Below are 27403 nucleotides of genomic sequence, written 5' to 3'. Positions count from 1 at the left end.
GCTGGAGGAGACTCAATATGGGTACCAGTTTAAGAGTGGCACCAAGATTAACCACCTCTTCTACATGGATGACATCAAGCTGTACGCTAACAAAGAAAGGGACATTGATTCGCTAATACACCTCACTCAGGTATACAGCAAAGACATCGGAATGACCTTCGGTATTGAGAAATGTGGAAGGCTAATTCTTAAGAAAGGCAATTCTATGCTCACAGATGGCCTAAGAATGCCAAATGGTACTATCAAAGATATAGAAGAAGGGTACAAGTATTTGGGGATTATGCAAAGCAACATCAACCACGAAGCCGAGGTACGTCACAAAGCCATTACCGAATACAAGAAACGCCTTCGGCAGGTCTTACGGAGCCAGCTCAATGCCAAGAACTAAGTCATGGCAATAAATACCTACGCACTGCCAGTAATAAGATATCCAGCAGGCATAATAAAGTGGACTGAGGAAGCCATCAAAGAAACAGATATAGCAACTCGTAAACTGCTGACCATGCATGGAGCACTCCACCCAAAATCTGATACCTCTAGATTGTATCCTGATAGAAAAGATGGCAGTAGGGGACTCAAAAGTGTACAGCAGACGGTGAAAGAGGAGCAAAGCATCAAAGCATATGCAGCTTCCATGGCCATCTCAGATAAGTTGTTAGCTGAATTTCAATCGGCAGCTCTTACAACGGACCTACGCCCTGATGAAGAAAGTGACTGACACACGAAACCTCTTCATGGTGCTTACCACCAACAAATATCTCAGGTTGGCGATCTTCACCAGACATACATATATGTGGCTGAACAAAGGAAACCTAACGACCAATACAGAGTCCCTAATCATGGCAGCCCAGGAGCAAGTGCTCCCAACAAGGCAACTCCAAACAAAAATCTATCACACTAGAGACGATCCTAGATGCAGAGTGTGCAAAGATGCATCTGAGACCATCCAACACATCATCAGTGGATGCAAGCAGCTAGCAGGGAACGCATACACTGAGCGACATAATCATGTCGCAGGTGTTGTGTATAGAAGTCTATGTGATGAGTATGGCCTTAATAAACCACAACACTGGTGGGAAGCTCCTGGTAAGGTGAATGAAAATGACCGCGCTAAGATCCTCTGGGACTTCTACATCCAAACTGACAAGCATGTCCTAGCAAACCAACCAGATATAGTGGTGGTAGACAAGGAGAACAAGAGGGCTACTATAATAGATATAGCAGTACCCAATGAATACAATATAGCCAGCAAAGAAAAAGAAAAGGTAGAGAAATATCTCCCTCTTGGAGAAGAAATTGAAAAATGCTGGAATGTAAGAACAACTGTAATCCTAGTAGTCATTGGGGCACTAGGCGCGATAACACCGGCGCATAAAATGTGGCTTGCCCAAATACCAACAACAATCAACTCAGGTGAGTTGCAGAAAAGTGCGCTATTGGGAACAGCTAAGATCTTGAGGCGAGTGTTCAAACTCCCAGGTCTCTGGTAGGAGACCCGAGTTAGAGCAGAATTTACCACCCATACGGGGTATCCGGGGTGAGGAAACAATTTTTTTAAAAATATACTGTCCTGGACTTATTGTTGATGCGGTAAGACACTGTCAAAGAGAAATTAAACAAACCTGACATTAGATAATGTTGATTAATTATTAGTTGCTTTACTGGCTAACTTTATTTTGTAGCAACAGTTCTAATTTTGAGGCAATACATACCATTTTTGGGGTCAGTTTATCTTAGGAGAAACTAAAGTCAATGTCCAAAGGCTAACTGTTACACATAGAACTATGAACATTTTTTATTCACGTAACCACAAAAGTTTATAAAAGTAATTAACAATTATAAAATAAAATAACTTCTAGTTATTTATGCTGCAACCTATATATACTGTTTATCTATATATGGTTATATATAAACACTTCCACCTTGACATTAATCTTACCTCAAAAGCAGCTGGCATTTTCTAGATAGCCGTATATAACAGGAGAAGCGTTTGCTCTCAATTGAGCTATAAATTGCTTTAAAAGGCCTTTGCGGAGCCTTTCAAACTTTGCTGCTTTTCGGTTTTAATTTTCAGTTATTCTCTTTGCACTCAAGTCCACATCATCTCTGTATTTGCTGTTTAAATATTCTCTAATCTGTAAAATATATACATGAGATTTATTATGATATACGCAATAATTTGCAATATATTTCCTTTTATTAGTAAAAACCTTGCCATTGCTGTTTTGTGTTAAAATTTAAAATGACCTGCCGTTTAAACATGGTTGAACAATTTCAAAATGTTTTATTCTGTAGCAATTAGGGCATAGAATAACTGAAAATTAACATTGTAGTTGTGGTCCCTGTTTTTTAGAGCAAGTCTCCATCAAGGTCTCATCAAGGTCTTACTGCTGCGCAGGAACAGCACAATTGAAAGGTAAAGGGTTGGATAGCTGTGACTGAATGCTAGCTAGTTGTATCAATTTTAACAATTTTCTAATTTTCTTGCCTTGTTGAAGATATGGCAGAGGCTAGTACAGAACTGGTTGGTGACTATAAATGTGGATTTTGCTGTATAGAGTTTAAACGTATGGTTGATCCACGGACACTACCTTGTCAGCATGTGTACTGTAAGAAATGTCTAGAAGAACATGCGGAGGAGAATGATGGTAAAATACTCTGTGAAGACTGCGAGTAAGTATGGTAAAGTATGAAGATGGAGGTAGCCTTAGTTTAGGATAAATAGTCCAGTTTTACTGAATAAATCGGTGGGCCTGATGAAAATTGCATAATTTGGTCTCCAGCTTCAAAAGTAACGCTACAACGGCATCTATCATCTATACAACGCTGAGATCATTGCCCACTTGTATATTCATCTTGAGTTTTTATAATATGATAATGAGACTGAATGCCATTAATGTCTTATAAAACTCTTTAATGTGTCTCTATACTAATGCTCACAGCTTAACTTCTATTGCATACAGCCGTTGTGACATTTCTCTTATTAGCACCAAGTATGAGAAACCTGATATTGAAAAGTTTCCAAAGGTGAGAACGAAAGTGACAGCTTTTACAGCATGGACTTGTGATTGTCATAACTGTACAGGAAAGCAAGCCACCTGCTATTGCTTGCAATGTGCCCGCAGGATGTGCGACACCCATAAACAGGTTGGTTGTTGGTAATAGCTTTATCAAAGATTAGATTGTATGTTATCTATGCACGTCACGCACTTCGCTCAATGAAACGCCGAAAAATATTTTATCTTTGCCATAGGTAATCATCTGTCAACATGTTTCAGGGTGTTCAACTATTTTATGTCTAAAATTTCAATCGTTAAAAGTTGACTTGCAACAAAATTCACATTACAGTTATTTGGTATCAAAAGATTCACCATGTCTTACTCTGTTGTGTTGCAAGCGCCAAATGTGTGGAAATGTGATTACAAGCTCTTAAAAGCTCAAACACGAAAAGCCGCCGTAGATTTGAATCTCTTTATTTCGATGACGTAGCCACGAAATTTATTTATTGTCTTGTCATGTATGTTATCACGTGAATTGAAAGGCCAATAAAAAGCTCAATATAAAACTTATCGTAGCACTAGTTTATGACAAACACTTCGGGTTTCACCGAAGACCCCTTATCAAATATAGATGCTCGCTACTTTACAGTTTTGTTTCGGCCTGGTCTAATCAGCAAGTCGTAATCTGATCATGTGACCAATACTTCGCAAATAATTTCTGCAGCACTTTCCGATTATCACAAGTGACCAACAGGCTCGTCGTGATTATCAGACAATGATATGTACTCCTTCAAGCTAAGGCTAAAAAATTAAACGAATTTTTACGGTAAGTTATAAGATATCAATGCTAAAAGTGACAGCATTACAATGACGATAAAACAGACGCGTAAGAACAATAGACATGGTTTTATTGAATGTGTGAAGTATATTTGTGAAAATATTTCGACGAATAAGTTTGCATGAAAGTGTAAACAGAAACCATCTCTCACAACTACATCGCATTTGAGCCGTTTTGGAAAGGGAATCCAAACTACGGCGGTCTCGCGTGGCTGCGATTTTCTGTTCGTTTTTGAGCTTTTAAGAGCTTGTAATCACCTTTCCACATAGTTTGCACCTACAACACAACAGAGTAAGACATGGTGAATCTTTTCATATAAAATAACAGTAATGTGAATTTTGTTGCAAGTCAACCTTTAACTAATTTTCACTTCCGCACATGAATCTCTTAACTTACATTATATGATGTAAAGATTTGTGTTGACATACAAAGTTGATGCTATTGTACCGCATCTGAAGTTCATTGAAAAGTAACAATTTTACCTGCAAAAATATAAGACAGTAAAAATAAAGAGTGAAAATAACAAATAAATACAATACCCTAATAGGGTTAAATCTTCTCAGTGTTTAGATACATATATATCTGTTTGTCAAGCAGTATAAGTTTGATTTAGGCAGGTCTACTCTCAAAATATGTCTATCTATATATTCATTTCTCAAAGTTTTTTGTCGTTGTGTATGTCCAGCAATAGATATTACGATCTTGTAATTAAAGGTCCGCAATCTGATGGATTTGAACACACAGAGATTGGTACCGCAAGTTCAAAATCCAGGCACTTTACCACTGAGCCATATAATGCATAATGATCTATGTTGTTATCATATACGATATAGCGTATGCACATGCTAATTGTTCAGCATTGCGCCCACGCATCATGATGCCCTGTTAAGAAATATTTTGGGACATAAGTATACAGTCAAACATGAATAACTCGAACTTCATGGGACCGAGCAAAAGTGTTCGAATTATCAGAGCGTTCAAGTTATCAGAGCACTGTCACAAGTCCATGTATTTACTTATTTATTAGTAGATACATGTACATATACAAACTATAATACAAATCAAAGGCACAAATGGCTTGTTTCGAATTAAATGCTTCTAATGTAAAGTTTAAAACGTTTTTATCAAAAAGTATAGAGATTTTTCTATCACTTGAGATTGGTTCATTGTTTGAGGTGATGTTATTGCCAGGACGTTTTTTAGATTGACATTGGCAAAACTTGATCGTTGTTGAAATGCTCAAAAGAAAAGACATTTTTTTCTTTTGGGGGTTTACCCACGATCAATTTTGCCGTTTTTTCTTGAAGTTTATGCAAAGATTACCTTACTTTACCTGGGATTCGTTAAGAGCAACACTCCGAGGCAGTTCAATTAGAAGTTTTACGAGGTTTTACGTACATTCTATATCACTCACGCTTTTTTAATAGATACTTATTGAATGTACACACGTATTCTGTGTTTAGGTCAAACGATGAATAGTTTTTTGTAGCTCAGACAACGTATACGTTTAATTACAAAATTTTTTAAGACCTTTTAAACATTCAACATTCCGACGTTGATTCAACACGGAATCAACGTCGGAAAACTATTCATCACAGGCTAGCCGGGTCACGCACTCAAGGATTTTCGCCACGCACATCCAAAACAACATGCGATTTTTGTTTTGTATGTGCGTGGCGAAAATCCTTGCACGCGTGACCCGGCTAGCCCGTGCTATTCATCGTATCGCAGTATAAATCAAATTTCACCAAACTTTTAGAAAAGTCGTTGACAAAAATATTTTGCCGATGGTGGTGATAATGACGCTTATGAATTATGAAAAGATGAAGTTTACCTCTATGGCTTTGAATAAAGTGATTTTCTAAAGCGATAACAACCGTTTCGGTAGCCGTTGGGCAAAAAAACAGTTCGAATTAACAGTGTTGAGTTCGAGTTATCTATAGCAATTTATCATTACGTGGGAACGGACCAAAGAAACCGTTCGAATTAACCATGTGTTCGAGCTATCCGTGGACGAGTTATCCATGTTTGACTGTATGCAACACGATGCTTCTTCGCCTTTTTTCACTAGGGCTCATTTGTTCCACTCCAAAGTATCAACAATAATTTATCTCAAACTTACAATATGGCAATTTGTGAACTGATAATATACGTCATTAAAAGATGTACTTTGCTCGCCATTGCAAGTTCAGCTTTATTCGTTATGGTAAAAAGGTTTTGCAAACAGATAAATGATAAAGTTTCAGCTATATAACGTATTCATTCATGCATTGCGCCTACGTGTTCCCATATGAACACGATGCTTCCCATTAAACCATTTTAACAAATATTTCTCTCTAAGTAAATATTTGGAAACTATTGTACTGCTTTTTATTTGATCATAATGATTTTTATGGTTTTCGTATTTTGTATTAATTGTATCATTACCAAATCATCTGTTTCGTAGTTTACATACTTGCTATTTTTTTCATATCTACATTTAGTTCTCTACTAATTTATTCCAGCTGCTCAAAAAACCTTTTCCCAGCTACACTATGTTTCCATGATTCTCATTTGGACATAATTTGTAAGATTACTATGAGATTATCTGTAATATTTCTGTACTATCGTGTAAGATTACACATATCAGTTATTCCTCACTCTCTTATATTTATGTATATGAAAGTTCTCTTATTACATTTATAAATTTCTTATAACTTTTTGTTTATATATGAGTTTTTAAAGTTTGTTTCATCATCGTTATTATTTTAACTTTGCATTCTTTAAACATAAATTGCATATCGTGTTTTAACTTTAAACATTATTCATTTTCCTATCACTGTTATTATCACAATTTTCCAATCGTTAGTTTCCAATCTTTATTATTAATATTGATTGTTCATCTAACCGTTTTTGCTGACGTTGCTCTAATAAAATTTCAATTACAAAATACTACCATATTTTTTAATTAATATATAATTTAAATATAAATATCTATATACAGTGTATACATCTATATATATATTTCTCAAAGTTTATCCTCTGTGTATTCGTGTATCTGTCGTTGTGATTCTCCATCTACAGCTATTAAAATTTTGCTCTATGATGGTTTTGAACTCACGAAAATTACTATCACAAATTTAAAATCCAGGCACTCCACCACTGAGCTACACAATGCATAATGATGTAAGTTGTTATCATATACAGTATAGCGTATGCACACGCTATTTTAGCGTTGCGTCCGCAGGTTGCAATGCCCTGCGGAAAATTTTGAGCCCAAGTTTATGCAACATGATGCTTCTTCCCCTTTTTTTGTTAGGGCTAATCTATTCCGCCCCACGATATCAACAATAATTTATCTCGAACTTAAAGTTTGGCAATTTGTGTACTGATTATATATGTTATTAAAATACATACGTTGCTCGCCATGGCGAGTTCAGCGATATCCGTTATAGTAACTGTTCTTAAACTTCTATTTTCGGTTTTTCGTAGGGTTCATTTGCTATATCCGCGGTCAAGGCCAATTCTTTATACACGAACAATTGTATTATCTATGTAGGAAGAGCCTCAACATTCTCTCTCCGTTCGGTCAGACAAAGACAGTACGATATCTCATCTTTACATTTGCATTAGTATTGTCGTATTCAAAGTTTTGATGGATAGCTTCTGGTGGAACAGTAACCTTTTTTATACACACAAACTTCTATGCAAGAATTGGTAATAGTAATTCAACATATTCAGGAATTTTATTTTGTTTTCTCAGTTCGTGTTAAGTGTATCATTACCAAATCATCTTTTATTGTAATCGTAGCAAAACAGACTTAATTTAGCTATTACTTGCTAATTATTTCACATTTACATTTAAACACTTTTATAGTTGTTTTATTTTATTTTTTAATTTATTTTACTTGCGCAAAACACTTTTCTCATGATATGAAGTTTGAAAGTTACAGTTGTTTGACAAGGTGTGAAAGCTTTACAGTTGTTTTTATATTTGCTTAAATTATGTTAACTACACAAAACGCTTTTCTCATAATATGTAGTTTCAAAGTTGAAATGGCAAATGGTGTTATATGTTAAATGCAAATCAATTTTCTGTGCAAAGACTTTTTTATTACCTGGGCAACACCGGGTAGTACAGCTAGTATATGTATATTTCTCAAAGTTTGTCTGCGTGTTTGTCCCTGGTCACTATATATATATATATATATATCTATATATATATACATTGTATATATAGACACACATGTATATATATATATATATATATATATATATATATATATATATACATAAGCATTTCATGTCGATCATGCTATGCTATAAACCTTTTGCTGCATCCAGAGGTTTTCATGAATGTTCATCGATTCGGAGGCCTTTGGTGAACCAACAACATGCGGTAAGCTATGAGTTTTTTCAATGTAAAGAACTGCAGGAGATTTTTTTCGGTGATGATGCCGTGCCGAATTTCAAATAACTTGTGACAACCTTGAAAAATTATGTAAAGAAGTGTGATGCATTGGCAATGGGCTTAATTCAAACCTTGGCAAAGATTTTGAAAGAGTTTGGAACTCAGCTACGTTTACTCACGCTGCCTAGCAGCTAGTTTTTAATTTGAGGTAGTAGTTATTCTCCCTTGTGTTAAAAATAAAACTAATTATTCGCGGATTTTAATAATTCGCGGATTTGACTTTGAATTATTAAATCCATCGAATATTTTATCCTGTAAAGTATACACAAAGGCATATCTATATATAGTATGATATGAAGAGCATTTATCTGTTTGGCAAGCAGTACGAATTTGTTTTAAGCAGATATAGTTCTGTTCTTCAAATATTTCTATTTCTCAAAGTTTGTCTGTTTGTTCAGCAATAGTTTTTAAAATCTTGGATTAAAGAATCTGTATTGCCAAAGATTTGGTCTTGGACCCTTTTGTGCACCAGTCCAATGCCTTACCAGTTAAGCCACATGAGCTGGTTGGATTCAATAGGCGGTATAATTGTCGTTATATGGGAGCAAATAGGCTACCTTTCTCCATTACGACTCAACTTGATGGCGCAAGGTCATGGAGAGCGTTTGCGTAATTGTATGTATGCTCTACAGTGAGGGCAAGTAGTTAACTCTTATTAGTGAGCTTAATCAAATTATCCATTGGCACTGTGCCAGGCTAATAGCAATTGGGAAGCAACTACATTACCTCTCATTTTTTATAAACTGATTTTTAATACTTGGGCAATGCCGGGCATCCATCTAGTTATATACATCTGGACATCTGATTAGAAAAAATTAGATTATCGATGCTTTCTCTAAGGTCTGCACCCAGTATGGCAGATTGCTGACTCCTAGAGATGTAATCATGGTTCTTATAAGGAACACATAAAGTGACAGATAGAACCAGCATCTGTGGGAGCCAGAATCCCTTGAATAAATACATGCTAATAAGCACAGGCTACGAAATGGGAGCTTAGAAACTGCGCAATAAAAATGATGTTGAGTCGAGTCTACTATCTTTGTATTTACGTATGTTCGCAACAAATTTAAATTATTTATCCTGTAATCGACTCTATTATTTCCTTGGTAGTTGCTAGTTTGCTATTTTATTTGACTCTCGCTGCATACAATCGATTTGTTTGAGTTGCTTTTATTAATTTTTAAAACTTGTCTGGCTCATTGATCAGGTAATAGGGAGGTTATGGTCTTTGATAGCAGCTGACATTTGACATGTTGGATGTTATCTCTTTAGATATTTTCAATTTATCAGTCATGCGAATAAACCTGATCTTCATAGACCATATAACCAAAAGAGAGTTTGCCTCTCCCTACCATTAAACATTATACTACATGTATGTAGAAAAGATGCTAATTATTCTCCTATTGTCTCAACTCTGTGACAATAGGAGTTGTCTCAACTCTGTGCTTGACACAATTTGACAAGTAACTAGCACAAGTTAGAATTTGGTCTAGTCATAACTAACAGATACACACTTATACCTTTGCCACTATTGATACTGTTATCTTTAACAGGGCCACTCTGACTTCTTTGGAGATAGTCATACTGTGATACCAATATCAACATACGCTGCCACACCTGGCAAGTACAAAATTGTTAGATGTAGAGCTCATGGTGATGAAGTGATAGCCTGCTGCCGAGATTGTGCCAAGCACCTTTGCCAAAAGTGTGACCTTGACAAAAAAGAGTGTTCAGGTGAGGGTATCACGTTTTTAGTAACTTTCTCAGTTATTGGTTTATATATCTTTAAAGGTCCTGTTGAGTCAGGTGAAGCAACTTGTGATCATCAGGTTGTTAAGCAGACTCCTTTTTGTTGAATCATAAAATTTAAGGTCGTCTGAAACATCAGTTCTCTTGTAACTAGCTAAAATGTACATGAAATATTGGCTAGATATTATTTAAAAACAAACCAACCAGAAAGGTTGCGCTGACTGAAGCAAAAATCAAAGGCATAAGGCAGTGACACTAGAATATCTGAAAACGTTGCGATATGATTTCCGATACAGCGCAAGTCCCCTGCCGAGTGCAGAAGCACGAAGCAGACCTGTTGTGAACCCCGAAAAAAATTTCAACCTTGAAAAAATTATATATTTTTATCCTGTATATATATATATATATATATATATATATATCCTGTATCTATATATATCTATATCCTGTATCTATATATATCTATATCCTGTATCTATATATATATATCTCTCTCTATCCTGTATCTATATATATATATATATATATCTCTCTATCCTGTATCTATATATATATATATATATATATATCTATATCCTGTATCTATATATATATCTATAACCTGTATCTATATATATATATATATATCTCTATCCTGTATCTATATATATATATCTCTCTCTCTATCCTGTATATATATATATATATCTATATCCTGTATCTATATATATATATATCTATAACCTGTATCTATATATATATATATCTCTATCCTGTATCTATATATATATATATATATATCTCTCTCTCTATCCTGTATCTATATATATATATATCTCTCTCTATCCTGTATCTATATATATATATATATATATATATCTATCCTGTATCTATATATATATATCTATATCCTGTATCTATATATATATATATATATATATATATATATATATATATATATATATATATATATATATATATATAGATACAGGATAGATATATATATATATATATATATCTATAGATACAGGATAGAGATATATATATATATATCTATATCCTGTATCTATATATATATATATATATCTATATCCTGTATCTATATATATATATCTATCCTGTATATATATATATCTATATCCTGTATCTATATATATATATTTATAAACTATGCAAAAGCGATATTATTAGAAATGAGTAGAATATATGCTTATTCAGGTAGACTTTTACTTCAGCCATTATTTAGCGGTCTTTATTCAATAAAATAACTAGAAAAAACTCGTTCCCAAAAGATCATTTATTATATGAAATTTTTGAACACCATCAACTGCCAGTTAATTGCTTTGAATAACAAGCTTTTTATAAAGAAACTGCACGTTAGAAATAAACCATGACTAGTTGAAATAGACCCTAATTGGTTGAAACAAATTGGTTCTTGAACAACGCTCAATTCTTTATAAATGTAGTCGAATGATTGTTTGAATTTGTTGCAAGCCATTGCCTAGTATGCAAGTGCATCTAGTCAGTTGCAAAGCTGATGCTTCAAATGAGGTTAACTGGTGATCACAAAGAAACCTCTTAATAACCTGATGTTAACAAATTGTTTTACATGAACAGGGTGTTAACGTATTGTTTTACATGAACATGGTCTTAACAAAATTCTTGGCGTGAAACTGGTGTTAACAGATTGCTTACATAAAAATGGTGTTAACAGATTGTGTTATATGAAAATGGTGTTAACAGATTGTTTTACATGAACACCCCTGGCCGAAAACTCCATTAAAAAATCTTAAAGATGTGGTTGCGTCAAAAAATTCAATTTAATGAAATTAAGACCCATAAAAGGCTAAAACATCAGCTACAATTTGATGCCATTTTTGTCTTTGTAGACCAACCTTGTCCAGAGATATATGTGTTTGAATGAGGCCCTCTTTTAAAAAGCTCACGTTCCAGTGGGTGCCTCTTTCGTGACGTCACAAGCAAGGTATCTGAAACGAAACCACGAGCAATAAATATGAGGTCGCTTCGTTAGCCAATCATGCGCGCGAAATTTTTATATAGGCGTAATAAATGTTATCACTCGTAAAACGCGTTGTCTATGATCTCGAAGATTCTCATAATTAGATAATTCATTCTAATCGTTACTGATTCAACGCGTTTCAACAATTACTAAGTTATATATAGTTTTAAAATGGCTTCAAGTTCGAGCGACCGCTACTCAGAGTTATCTGAGCAACTTTTAGTAAAAGATTGAAGTAGACAGCCTATGGTCAAAGCTGACAGGCGTCAGCAGCGTTTTGCTGCAGAGGAAGACAGAATGGAGGTAAATTAACTTAGAGTCTTATATACTTAAGTAAATGTAATATTTTTATAGTCATAAACACATATACTAATTAATAAAATGATAACTCTTTGCTATCTCCAATGATCGTTTCATAGCTTATCTGCCGTTTTACCTAGCTATAATATTTTTTTCGAATTTTCTTTGGTAAATTAGAGTCATGATTACAAATTATTTTCACTCGTAGGAAGTGGGTAAAATCGATTGATCATTGCAAATCTTTAATTTCCAGAACCAAAGCTTCGAATTGTTGGCTTGGCGTACTTGTGCCTTTATTAAATGTTTATTCATTTTTAAAATTACACTCGCAATCTATTTAACTCCCAATTTGGAAGCTGTCAATAGATACGCTTTAGAATGACATATCTATGAATGACATATTTATTGCATTTGTTTTACTGATTACAGAATGTTTATGTCGTCCCACCAGCCGAAGAAGCTTTGTCAGTGTGGAAACTGCCATAAAGGGGAAAGAGAGACTTGAATGCGTGCTGCATAAACCATGATGTTTTGTTTGAGTTTGTTGCAGTAGATGAATTTGTCTTATTGTATCAGCTAATACTATGTGAGTGGCCACGACTTGATGAATATTTTTAATAAAAGCTTTATGCCGAGATGAAAATATTTTTGCTTGTAAAAATTATATAATAAAATAATATTGTTGAAGATAATGCAAAACATGATTTGCAGAATATTGTAGTGAATTGGATATGGTATATGGATGTCCGCAAAACTGGAGAATGTGAGTTCAAATCCAGTTTGCAGCAGACTTCTCATCCTTAAAACTCTATCCCTATCTATATTCTTTTCAAAGACGTGGCTTGCTTATTTCACTTGGGTAGTATTCGGTAAGAATACTACTAGTAAGAAACTAGTACGTAGACGGTGTAGGCAATGATATACAGCCCCGCCCCAAGAATAGGCGACATAATGTGGGCGGGGCTTATGGGAGGCTGTATATTGTTAGTATGGGTAGCTGCAGAACTGTGCTGATACAAAGACGGCGTTCTACATAAGTGACTTGACAGAATTACCGTAGACCGGTAGAATTGGTAGTCGGTACCCAAATGTTTACACAACATTTGGAGAAAGTGAGTAGAACAAATTTTCAATTTTCGTTATTTGAGGCCTTTGAAACATTCATAATAATGCATCTGTAGCAGGATTTAAAATTTTATTCCAGCCAACATGAGCAAATACAAAATAAGATATATGCCAATAGAGCCGCGTAAGACTAGACTTTTATCGCAAATACCCGATGTGAATACGAGAGATAGAGACAGGTTGCCTAACGCGTGACATCATTTTGGGCAAGTCTGGGCACGTTTTGGTGGCCTGAGTGTTTTTACGGCGATCAGATTTTTTTGGTTTTAATCTTCAAATATCTTGGCAATGCGATCGTGTAACACAACAAACAACATATCAACTGATAAAGAAAAAAAATGCTTTCTTTTAAGATCAACTTAAATTTGATGCAACCACATCTTTAAGACTTGAAGTATGTTTGAGAAATGATTTGATAAGACTTGAATAAGACTTGAATGAGACTTGAGGTTTATTCGGATAATGACATACCAAACTTTGGACACCTCAGCAGTTATTTGGCTATTAGAAGTGACCCAAGATTAACAAACCTTCAGAGGTTTAAAGCTGATCTCATCTTAATTTATACTTACAATATTATAGTGAAATGTTACTGTCGCTTGTTTATAATCATATTAAAGACAACAATGGTTGACTTCATCCATTCAACTGCACTTGTACAAATTCTTTATTGGTGATATAGAATAAATAGTATCCAAAATGATGGAGTACGACCGTATAATTGTATCTGTATCAGATCTTACATCTCTGACTGTCTCTATTACCGATTCTGTCTTCTTATAACATCTGTGTTTCCTTATATACGATAGAGCCGGCAGCATCCAGCCGATACGGCTGACTCAGCCGATGTAGCAGATATTAAAGATTAAAGAATGAGTTTCTTGCATTGGCAAAAACTCATTTTCTATAGTAAGATAAATAAAATGGATTGGGAAAAACCGACAAAAAATTTAAACTCTCCATTAGTACAAATGTGCTATAGCACCTATTAATAATCTCTGGTATGGTTTTAACAACTAAAACTCAAGTACCATCATCGTTGGAATGATAGTCTGTTTTGGTTGACCTGAGGTTATGGGTCTAGTTGGGCTCCTTAGCTGTTTGACCTCTAAACAATACACACACCTACTTTGGCAAAAAAACTTAGATTTGACAAAGCATTCCTTTGGTAAGGCAAGGGAGCCATAAACACTTACTATTTCCAAAAAGTCTGTGACCAACTCAAAATTTTAAACCCTTTAAAAAACCTCGTCAGTCGCCCAATACATAAATTAAACTATGCAACTGAATGTTTTCCAGCCTCTTGTAGTTTTGACATTTTTTTCAATTCTGTCTGTTTGTCTGTATTGCAGGTGGCAAAAAAAATCACAACATTTCACTCATTCCTGAAATCAGAGATGAGATGAAAACACACTTTCAAGGACTTCTTAACTCTGCTAATGACAAAATAACTAAGTTCTGCAAAGCGGATAAGGATGCATGGAGAAACCTAGACAAGGAGGAGCAAGAATGGAAAGCCATGAAAAAGACAACTGAAGATTTGCGTAAAAAAATGGTGGATCTGAATTTTGCTGTGCTGTTTGATTGCTCGATCCGGTACTATTGATATAGTGTGATTAGTAAATTAGTAGTGTAATTAGCTAGTAAGTCTGTTATATGTTGTTATGATTAGTAAGTCTGTTATATGTTGTTATGATAAGTAAGTCTGTTGTATGTTGTTATGATTAGTAAGTCTGTTATATGTTGTTATGATTAGTAAGTCTGTTGTATGTTGTTATGATTAGTAAGTCTGTTATATGTTGCTATGATTAGTAAGTCTGTTATATGTTGTTATGGTTAGTAAGTCTGTTATATGTTGTTATGATTAGTAAGTCTGTTATATGTTGTTATGATAAGTAAGTCTGTTGTATGTTGTTATGATTAGTAAGTCTGTTATATGTTGTTATGATTAGTAAGTCTGTTATATGTTGTTATGATAAGTAAGTCTGTTGTATGTTGTTATGATTAGTAAGTGTGTTATATGTTGTTATGATTAGTAAGTGTGTTATATGTTGTTATGATTAGTAAGTGTGTTATATGTTGTTATGATTAGTAAGTCTGTTATATTTTGTTATGATTAGTAAGTCTGTTGTGTGCCGTTCTGATTATTGAAACCTGTGTTTGCATCTGAGTTTTTTTTTATCATTTTTAATGTGTTTAATTCGGTCTCTGTGTAGTCTCTGTGTGGTCTCTTTGTAGGTTTGTCATCATTTTAATTTGTTGAAACAGTTTGCATCAGTATCATGAAAAATCTCTCACAAATCTCTCCATTGCAGATGGTAGTTTTGATTGTGACCGTTTTATGGTTTATGCTTCATCACTGACTTCCATGCAGCTCTGTTTTTCTTTTTCTCTTACCATCTGTTTGTGTCTAGTTCCTTCAAATTCATGTTATGCTTTGTTACATCTTTGTGTCTCAATCTGGGTCTACACTAATTTCTCTTTCTTTCGTAGAGTTGTAAATAGATTAATTGTCTTGGTGATCACTTATGACCCATCCTGTACACATTTCTCAGCTATCTTAAGCCTTTTTCATTTAGATGTCTGCCATGCATGAGAGGCCAGCCCATCTAAAGATTTTAGTGTTTCTGACCTTTCTTTTTCTGGTGAGATTCATTATGCGTAGTTGTTCTCATTGTGACTGCGTGGGGATTTATCTTTCGTTTGGTACACCGTCCATGTTTCAGCTTCTTTTAATAGTGCTGTTAAGACTGTAGCTCTTTATGTGTTTCTGTAAAGGAAACCTTTGTGCCCTTTCTCTGCTTTGCAGGAACCAAACCACATGAGTACCATGGCAAAAATATATATATTCCACAAACATATATGGTATAATAAAATTCACTGAGTGTGCATTCGATCGAGCTATATTCAATGAAACTGAGACCGGCTCTGATTCCTTGGCTCATTTGCTCTCCTTTGATATTCATTGCGACACGGTAAGCCCTGCTCCTTGATTGCAGGACCCTACCCAATAACCAACCCGGTAGTCGACTTGGTAGCCCTACCGAGGGCCATGCCTTCGACTGAACCGAGATTCGATCGCATTAATGTCAATCTTTTTGGGCTGCTCTTCTAGCGTCTTCTCTGCAGTCTTCCCTATTTTGGGTCCTCGGTATCCCTCTAAACCCAGCGATCTGTCACCACGATACCACTTTTACCACAACTACAGCATGGCCACTCCACAACCACCCTCACATCACAACCACTTGACAAACACTACTAACTCAACGACCACACCACAGCTCTATTTCTAATGTATAGGACCGATCAGCTACTATAAACCTCCTAGTCAGCTGAAAGTCAAGTAATCCACACTTTGCACACTTGTGGTCGTGTGAGCCTGATGCTAATGCTTGTGATCTCTACTTTCTTACAGATAATGGCCGTCAATGCTGAGTGTAAAAAAATCCATGAGCGTATTGATGCGTATCAAAGGAAAAGGACCACTGAGGTTGAAGCGTATGATGCGGAAGTCATGTCTCAGATAGGTCAGCTAAAAATGACCGTAGAAAAGATTCATAGCTGGCTTAAAGAGAGCGATGTGACAGAGCAGCAGAAAAGGAAAGAAAAAATTACCGAAAAGCTAAAAAGGCAGTTTTCCAAAGAGATTCCTCATCTCCAACAGACTAGTCAACCATTTATAACTTCTGTTGGTGAGAATTCATATACCAACAACTTACATACCTATTGCTATCAGTAATAATATAACTTATATACTCAGTATAAATCCCTTTTTCTATTTTCCTGTTTTACGATGCTAGTAACACCTGTTAAACACATCATGTTAATTTAATGCACTATTTTTAATAGCCCTATTGCAATCTCTTCCATATGAATTTATGAGCAATGCTTTTCATCTTTAGCTAAAATAGTCCGAGCTGCAACCTCTGGCACCAAACAAGATACTCCGGCTGTTGTAGTAGGAGATGCGACTGTAGATTTACCCTTCTCAGCCCACACGCTTTTGTTGGTGTCCAACAAACATGAAGGTACTCTATTACATGAAGTATTTTGGCAATCAAGTATTTAGAGTGGTGATCATTCTTGAACTCTGTAGTTTTGTTTGCAGCTATCTGTTGATGTTTTTACATAAGCGTCACAAATTCTTGGGCCATCTTATACATGCTGACTTACTTTTTCTGTTTTGAAATTGACAGCTTCTGGGCAGCTCGCAATGTTTCTGGGTTTGAACTCTTTGCACGCTAGTCCAATTTGATTCAGTCTAATCCGTTCTAATTCTTTTTAGTATGATTTATTCCTGTGTGGTCTGTTCTAGTGCTGGGACGATATTACGATATTTCGGTATACCGTCGATATCACTTTCTGATACCGACCGTACCAAGTGCTTTCTGCCCATATTAAAATATCGAATATCGTCGATATTTGACGATATCAACGATAATATAGATTTATCGGTTTTTTGACGTCATCACCCTGTTTGCATATGCGCTTGTCTACGAAAAAGCCGCCATCTTTGTAGAAAACGATCGTCCTTCTCTTGATTAATAGTATGTTAGTTAGTAATATTTAATTTTGCTGATAACAAATTAACAAAAAGCCTCTATTTGCAGGCCTATTATCAAATAAAATAGAAACTGTAAAAGTATCCTGAATGCAAGATAGTAGTGAACAATTCATGTTTAGTTTGAGATTATTTGTGTAAAAATTAAAAGAAAATTTACATGAGATGATGACTTCAAATAAGTAATGCAGGATAACCTATACAAAAATAAATTGATTGATACTATATACAAGGGTTCAGGTCTGAAGAATAGATCTTCTATGAGTATTGATTGTGGCAAGATTGATGGTTATTTACTAGAAATTCCACTGTCATACAGCCCACGACCAAAGTGATATTGGAAAAAAGAAAGGGTACTGATGGTTGAGAAATGCAATATTAGCAGTCAAATAGGATAACTGCGATGGTAGCTGTAATGTACTGGGTGTGGGTGTTATTATATACAACAAATAGCAATAATGAAAGGAAAAGATTATATGTTTATATCTCTCCTCCTGCAAAAAGAGAAATGCAATATCGGCCAATATTAGAAGTAAAATGCACTGATATAGATTCTTAGAAAATCTGTACTACGTAGCCATTGTTCTGTGGTCATCCAAACCTATAATTAATTATTGTAATAATCTCATTAGAACCGTTAGAAAAAAATATTATTGCCTTCCCCTTTACTTACACTGCGTTAGATTTTTAGAAAATCTGTACTACGTAGTCATTGTTCTGTAGTCATCCAAACTTATAATAAATTATTGTAATAGTCTCATAAGAACTGTTAAAAACTATCATCGTCATTTCCTTTACTTATACTTCGTTGGACATCAGTTAGAATACAAAAGTACAGTACTCAAATGTGTCAGCAAATGAAATTGAAAATGAAAAAATTGAAATCGGCAAGAATGAAACGATTTCTGTACTCCTATGTTAATTGCCGAAACCTTCGGTAATTCGATAATGCTATAGACTGGTGAAAAGTGCACGTTTTTTTCGTGAAATGCGCAAGACTTTATTGTTCTATTCTCTGTCTCTCGGCGTTTCAATTTCCGGTCTTAACTTTTAATAAACCAAGCTTTTCAAGCGTTTTGTGACGATTTTCGTCCTAATAAATCTGTCTATTTATGTATAATCCGATCAGATGGGGTAGTTTTAGGAATTTGCGGTAACCTTTCAAAGGCTTGGTAACATATTTAAATAGGTTTATATGCGTTTTGTATCATTATTATACTTAAACGACTTTACTGAAAAAATAGTTAAATTTGTTAATAGGATTTCATTGCAAGGGTTTGGTGACGGCCGTTAACGGATAATTTTTCGGGAGTTGTGTGCACATGTGCGTTTATCATAATTCTCCCAAATCAATCGCTTCACTCTTGTTTGGTCGTGGGATAAATATTTAACCATCTCAAACTTATGTTTTACAATAATAAAATAAATATTAATTCAAGCTGTAGACCTAAACTACTGTACGTAATTTAACTAACAACAGCAATAATGAAATATGTTTATTAAATCTCTTATTATATTGAAATGCAATATTAAAAGTAAAATGGCAAGCTGCCGTGTAATATACAATTTGAAAGTTGGTTGTTGGTTAAAATAAATATTAATTCAAGCTGTAGACCTAAACTACTGTACGTAATTTAACTAACAACAGCAATAATGAAATATGTTTATTATTTCTCTGAAATGCAATATTAAAAGTAAAATATATTGTAATATACAGTTTGAAAGTTGGTTGTGTTGAATGCAGAACGGTTTTGACAACGATATGTAACTGAAATAAATATTAATAAAATAAATATTTAACTATCTCAAACTTATGTTTTACAATAATAAAATAAATATTAATTCAAGCTGTAGACCTAACCTACTGTATGTAATTTAACTAACAACAACAATGCCAACAATAAAGAAATATGTTTATTATATCTTTGAAATGCAATATTAAAAGTTAAACGGCAAGCTGATGTGTAATATACAGTTTGAAAGTTGGTTGTGTTGTGAATGTAGAATGGTTTTGACAGTGATATGTAACAGAAGGCAAACGTTGGCATTTACACGTCTGGAGTTTTTATGCAAACTGGAGTGAAATAAAGAAATATTCTTGTCATAAAAGGGCGTTGTACTAATGCCCTACCTTGTAGATAAGATGTAAAGAAATCTGGCTGATGTTCTAGATAATTTGAAAAACCTTCGGTAATTGGACAAAAACGTAGGCTGATAAACTGTGTACCACATTTTCGTATCTGTAAATCGGTCTATGCCTCAAACAGTACACAAACCTTCTTGGCAAATAAACAACGCCATAGACTGGTGAAATGAGCACGTTTTTCTCGTGCTGAATTGCGCACTGCTAAATAGTCCTATCTGTCGCACGGCTTTATTGGCGTTTCGTAGGTTGGTCGTAACTATTAATAAACCAAGCTGTTCAAGCGTTTTGTGGCGATTTTTGGCAGAATTAATCTGTCTATTTATATATAATCCGATTAGATGGGTTAGTTTTAGGAATTTGCGGTAACCTTTCAAAGACTTGGTAACATATTTAAATAGGTTTGTATGCGTTTTGTATCATTATTATACTTAAACGACTTTACTGAAAAATATTTAAATTTGTTGATAGGATTTTATAACAAGGGCTTGGTGACGACCGTTAACGGATAATTCTTTGGGAGTTGTGTGCACATGTGCATTTATCATAAATCTCCCAATCAATCGTTTCACTCTTGTTCGGTCGTGGGATAATTTGATGACTATAATATGGTCTGTACCATCTGACTGTGTAAGTATCGTTGATGTTTACATGATTAATAGTATTTTTTGGTGTTGTTTTGATACTAAAATAAAAAATTTGCAAACAAAAGCATTGTTTGCAATAATTAATTGCAGAAGCGTCGCTTTTCTAACGATAAAAGTTCTCCATAAAGATGGCAGACAACGATAGAATGACGTCACGAAAAAAAACGAAGGATATTCTACTCGATTTGATACCCGATTCTTCAAAGAATTACATGTACAGTGCACCCTCGAGATACGATGTTAATCCGTTCCAAGACTGGCATCGTATGGCGAAAAAAAACGTATGTCGGGGTATATAAACCATTGTAATTATACAATGGGAAAAATGCAAGGTAAAAATCGTCCAAAATTTTATAAAAATGCGGTACATATTGAAAACTAGTAACAAAATAGTATGTTAATTTAAGTTTTAGTATGTATTTTGAATTAGTTTACTGAATTTCAACTTATTATTACGAAATTTTATCCTTCATAAGTTTCTGTCTTCACTTTCATTATAAAATTTAGCGTGTCTGGTCGAAACCTTTTCCAACCAGAATTCAATAAGGCCGAGCGATGCAGTTATCGAAAGCGGCCTCTTGCACGCCTGACCATTTAATGGCTACCGAAAAGAAAAATGAAATTTTATTTACTATTATACAGGACGTACATTCCTTCGGAGTAACGTGACTTTAACTGGTACATGTAGCAAATAAAGCAGAGAGGAGGTAAAAACGTATCAATGTTAATTATGTTGCTGTACACTTGAAGGTTAATTTAATACGTAATGAAATGGAATTTTTAGCAGGCGAAAGAAAGTTGTCTAGTCCTGTCCAATTTTTCTTCTGATTTAAAAGGAAAAATGCTGGTGTAATGCAGAAAACTGCTAGCTAGCTAACGCTTGTAGAAGGATCCAGAGAAGGTGCTTCAGTAGTTTTTCTTGTATGAAATGTGCACAAGAATCAATGCAGCCATACGTACAAAGTTTGTACGTATTTATACACTAAAGGACAAGGCTTTAACAAGTTTCAGAAAGTAATGTGAATGCATGGACTATTTTGAGTAGCTAGTTATATGAGTTACATACATACAATGAATTGTATTCACATAGGAGATAACAAGCCCATTTGCAAAGACATGGTTAAACAAGAAAATAAAACATAAAATCAAAAAGAAACAAATAAAATATGAAAAACGTGCCACACAAAAGATAAATAATATATATTATACATGCATTGTTTTAATGTACCATTCCACATCAGTAAATTAAACACTTGAAATATTTCTGCCAATGTAGGGGTTTTCTGTATCTTCTACATCCTCGCCCTTACTAATTGGTTGCTCCTTTTGAATGCTGATCGTGTGCATGGCCTTCTAACTCCTTCAAATCTTCAGTCGTAAGCTTCTTCTTGTGCTTGCTTTAATGGAGTTCTTGTTTTAATAATAATTGCAAATGCTGATTGGTTGCGATCATATTCCTTGACAATGTTAATAATACGGGTGCATTCTTCTTATTTACGACATCCAACTTTGTTGACATAGAAATCATTTTTCCTTCGTTTTGTATCAGTCTCAGATTCCATAGCTAACGAATTAAATGTAGATACTCGTAGTTATATACGTATGCTGATTAAAAGTTTATAGTAAAAGATATTATAACGCTACAAATGAATATTTCCTCTGCCTTGAATATTTTACACGAAATCTTCCACGCGGAATTCTGACATGAGAGAAGTCGATCATCGTGTCTCTTTTAAACGTTCTAAAAATGTTTTTGGCACACTATGTTTCGGTGTCTTTTTTATTTCGACGTGCGTTATGAGCACACCGACCGCCAAATTTTAACTCGGGCGAAACTTTTCTCACAATTGTATGGTGAAATAAAATTCGTATAGCAAGGTGAAGATCTCACAATGTTTGATTTCGTAAAGTGAAAAAATCGTATATCAGGGTAATCGTATCTCGAGGCTACACTGTATACTGATACATGAATTTATTAGGGAGTTGTTCTCCCATGGCAGCTTTTTCTGACAGATAAGACAACTCCGAATAACATAACCGTTATTTCGATATATCGGTTGACTACGCCATCATATCGTACCGAAACGAATTTTTGATATCGTCCCAGCACTAGTCTGTTCTAGTACATTTCAGCCACTTGTAGTTTATTCTAGTTCATTCTAGTTTATTCTGGTCTGTACTTCTTTCCTATTATAGACTTTGCTCATCTGTTCTTCATGTTCAAGTCTCTCCTAATGTACACTACTAGTCCATTCTTAGTATTGAAAAAACATGGGGTTCTATTTATAAGTTGTGTAGATCTTGTTCTTATTGTCAAAATATTATTTTACGTATGACGACCAACTTCAACAAGTGGATGTTGATAATTCGTTGTATCACATGCGCTATTAGGTAAATGAAACTCTTTATAGGGCAATCAATGAGATAACAAATAAATCGTCAGCGTATTACCGTTCATCGTTAGCTACTTATTATAGTAAAAACGTAATTGAACCAAGAAATCACTCGTTATGGCTGATCAGAGAGAAACTAATAGTTTCCTAGTCCAACTTGATCAAATTATTTCTACCAAGAATTGATGAATTTCAGGTTCACAGTCTTTTATTAAAGATATAACTTTTATTGCTGAAAACCTAGACTTGAGCAATAGGTGAATAGAATAGGTGTGACATTTAGAATAAGCACCTTAGGGTGGCTGTCATTCAGACAAATTTAGAAGCCATGGAAGTGATTTAACTGCAACTAGCTATGAGAGAGCTTAAAAAGTCACTAGGTCTACATAACTGTTGCTAAACACAAATCTTGTGCATTTGACAGAATAACTAGCATGAGGCATTGCGAGGAACTAACTTGAAAGTGCTTGCTAAGGCAGCAATAATAGCCTAGGGTCTTTGTGCTCAAGATGTAGTACCGACTACTTAATGAATAAACCAAGTTCAACTAGACTCTCTCCTCTACTGCTATGTAGTCTTAGTGTGAAAAGGAAAATATAAAGGGGGGGTTCACACGAGCTCCGAACCGAACTAAATGACGCAAAACGACGTCGCTCTCAGCTGTAAAAAGTTTGGCCAAAGACATTTTTGGCTGAAATGAACCATTTCGCTCCTGCTCGAAATTTCGTGACCGAACCCTTGCTCTTATTGGCTGGTTAAAATTATAGAATTCTAGCGAACACTCGTCACATTTCTCCTTACGTGCGTTTGCGTAAAGTTAGAAAAGAAATAGGACGATACTTTTATTTCGTTAAATAAACAACACGAAGCAATTTACGACAAGGTTCACCCGGACTTGTGATTGTGTTGCATAAATGTAAGATGTTGCACTTAAGTTTTGCATAAATTTAAGAGAATGGTTGTGATTTTCTTTCGTGTAGAATATAAGTAATGTGTCATATTCATCCTGATGAAGTATCGTTGACTGATTTATTTATGTAAAACCACAGTACTATGATAAATACTGTTTTTGTTTGTTATGTACTCAGCATAAAAAACATTCATATGTTAATAAAAAAATATAATTATGTTGATGGGAAGGGTTGGCAAAATCCTTGTATCGAGTGATTTATTTTGAGCAGCTGAACGATCTTCTGATAAATCTGCTGTGTAATTATAATTTATAATTGTTCCTCAAAGTTTTTTGTTTACAATAGAAATATTTAACTCAAATACATAAAAACTACTAATGAAACCGTGTCCTGTCTCTATACGTATAGTATCTAGGAAGCGAAGGCACTTCGGATGTCGTGTGACATGTGCCACAAACCGAACCAGCCTTTGAACCGATCCTACGTCGGTTCGGTGCTCGTGTGACCATGCTTTAACTCAGTCAGCCTAAAGCTTGGTTGGTCTTGATTAGGCTAATTTTCTTTTATCACAAACTCTACCTCAATACACACAAGTAAACAAATAGCTAGATAATCACAGGGAACTTACATGTATATGTTTTTAAGTATATACATGAGTAGCATAAAAGCGTACTAGTAGTTACTGCGTCTAACTAACGAGCGAGTGTCTTTATATAATAAATAAAACTTTGAGCTTCGCCCTTTCCTCTCTAATCCCCTTTGGTTTGCCATACTTTCGTAACAATGTCTAAACAACTAGCACAGTTTTTTCGCCACAAGTAGGACTGCATGCTAGTGGTTTAACTCTTCAAAGTCAAAATTAATTTTTAAAAACATTTTGCAAATTGACATGGCTATATATAATCTTGCATTTCATAACTTGAAGAGTAATTGGTAGATTTTCCAACTGAAAATGGCATTTTATTCAACACAAATTTTCCTTTTCAATTATATATAAAATAGCTAGCCTTACTAAATTCTTTCATTCCATAATAATGGGAAAAAATGGTTTAAAGATAAAAATGTGTAAATCACCCTTGAAGTTCAGGAGATTATTGGCTATAAAAACAACAAAAATAATGTTACACATATGTTGTGACCTCTTATGTTAGCCATGTACACCATAGCGACCACTGAAACCTTGACCTCTCATGTCAGCCATGTACATCATAGTCAGCATTGAAATCTTTTCATCATAGTAGCTTTACTATTTTGCACTACAGAGGACAAGTTTCTATCAAGAACTACGAGGAGTTGTGAGTAGGATTGTAGAAGTTGTGTGATCAATGTTTTGTAATCTTTCAAGCTTAGAGTGGGTTCTTTGTAAGTTTGTAAAAAATAAAAGTGTTGACTTGGGCTGTTTTTAAATTATTTGAAAAATTATTTCTAGACCGAATACTTACTGATAAACATCAGAAACCAAAAGTGCCTGTAAAATGATAGTTGGGTAAGGGTAACTCACGAGTCAGATCAGTTGATCACAAACTTTGCTAAAATGCTTTTTTTTAGTTGCATTGCAATCAGAAACTCCTGGAGATTTCGTATAGCTAAATTCGCATTGATTGTGTCACTGATTTCATAGCAATAAGAAAAATTTAACCAGATTCTTGACTCTGGCAACTTAGGCTGCGTTTTTGGAAAAATAATAAAACTACTTAATTTGGCTGTATCAAATTTTAAATAGCGTGTATCTTGTAGAGAATTCTGGAGAAAGTACAATTGAAAAAATTATTCAGCCACTATTAGTAGTTGTGATGCAAATGAACTGTATGATATCAAAAAGCCGGTAGCAGTGGCTTGCTGACTTTAAACAGTTAATACAGAGGGATTAAGTGCTGATACCCTCTTCTGTGTTTCCACAAAAATGATAGTTGCTAATTTAACACCTTTAATATCTCAACAGCATCTTCAGCCATTGATATTGATTCAGCGCAACTTGTGTGAAGACACCTTTGCTGCCAGATGCTAGTTATTATATTTCAGTATTGCCAAACACTGCTGAATACTCTGCCCAAGATAGAGAGACAGTCTTCTCAGACTCTTCGACTTTTCACTGATGCTAACAACACACTCAAAAGGCTGTTAAATGCAAGCGTGACTCATTTTTACTTTCAGACAAGTCTTCTGACGCTGCTAGCGAAGTTCAAAGCAGTCCTTCTAACAGGAAGAATGAACTGAAAAACAACACCATATGGCCACCCAATTTTGAGCAGGATTTTGAGATTCCCACAAAGGCTACCATCTACAAAGATGAGCAGCGAGGTATTGAGATTCCCATAAACTACTACGACTCTCCACATCGCAGCGCCATGCCCCGTGGTAGTGGTGGTTTTAGTCGCTGCAAACACTGTGGAAATCTAGCAATGACAGCGGATGTTAGTGGTCTATGCAGAGTTTGCAGGGTTGACCCACAGGCAGCACTAAGACAGAGCGTGCCCAATCGACAGAGTAGCTACAATCGTATCCCAACAAATCAACCTGTTCAGATGTATAAACATGTCAAATCACTTCAGCTCTCACCGTGCAGACGTACTGGTTGTCAGGGCATAGCGTGTTCAAATAACGGACTTTGTATTCGTTGTATGGAAACTGAGCAAAGACCAAAAGTCGAATCCTCAAAGAATTCTCGTTACGAGTCGCTTTATTAAATTATTATTTTATTATTATTGCCTGTGCTTTCTAGATTCTTCTACCCTCTACTTAATGTGACGACACTGCTGAATTGACTTTACATCTACCACAAAGAAAACCACTATTTATCATATGTCACTTTTATAAATAATATTCTCTGTCTTCTGTTTTCCTGTGCCGCAATGATAAACATAAATAGAAATCAGCCAATGAGTTGTCTTTGCTTTTCCTTATTGACTATTTTATTAGGAATTGACTTTGATAAGACATTTCAAGCTGTCATAAAGATAGATTGCTATAATTTATTTTATGTATTTTTGACGAAGTCTTTGTGTATGTGTGTCACTATGATATCTTTACCAAGAAAGCTTATGGCAAAGTTTTTATAAATTGCTGGCGCAGGGCCACAAATATTGTTAATTTAAAAACTATGGAACAGTCACGTGTACATGAGCTCAATTTAGATCAGAAAGGACTCAGCACTCCAATTTGTCAGCATTAAAAATAAATCCACCAAGTTTACCAATTGAATCTGTTCACGCGATTCAGTTGGTAAACCAACCGCTATACCGAATACTTTGCTTCTGTAATTTTCAAAACTGTTACAAACATTGCAAC

At 34.7% G+C, this 27403-nt stretch overlaps 1 protein-coding gene across 1 annotated transcript; it reads left to right on the top strand.

Moving 5' to 3' along the window:
• The first annotated feature begins 502 nt into the window (after positions 1–502).
• On the top strand, positions 503–27403 carry LOC137389558 (uncharacterized). Its single transcript, XM_068075606.1, has 9 exons — positions 503–710; positions 2354–2416; positions 2499–2673; positions 2988–3147; positions 9841–10021; positions 14813–15015; positions 16876–17152; positions 17363–17488; positions 26270–27403. Exons 1-9 carry the CDS (start codon positions 503–505, stop codon positions 26800–26802), a joined length of 1926 nt encoding a protein of 641 aa, XP_067931707.1. The 3' UTR covers positions 26803–27403.

Source organism: Watersipora subatra, chromosome 3 (genome assembly GCF_963576615.1).
Source record: "Watersipora subatra chromosome 3, tzWatSuba1.1, whole genome shotgun sequence".
Classification (NCBI taxonomy): Eukaryota; Metazoa; Bryozoa; class Gymnolaemata; order Cheilostomatida; family Watersiporidae; genus Watersipora; species Watersipora subatra.
This window is presented reverse-complemented; position numbering and strand designations above follow the sequence as displayed.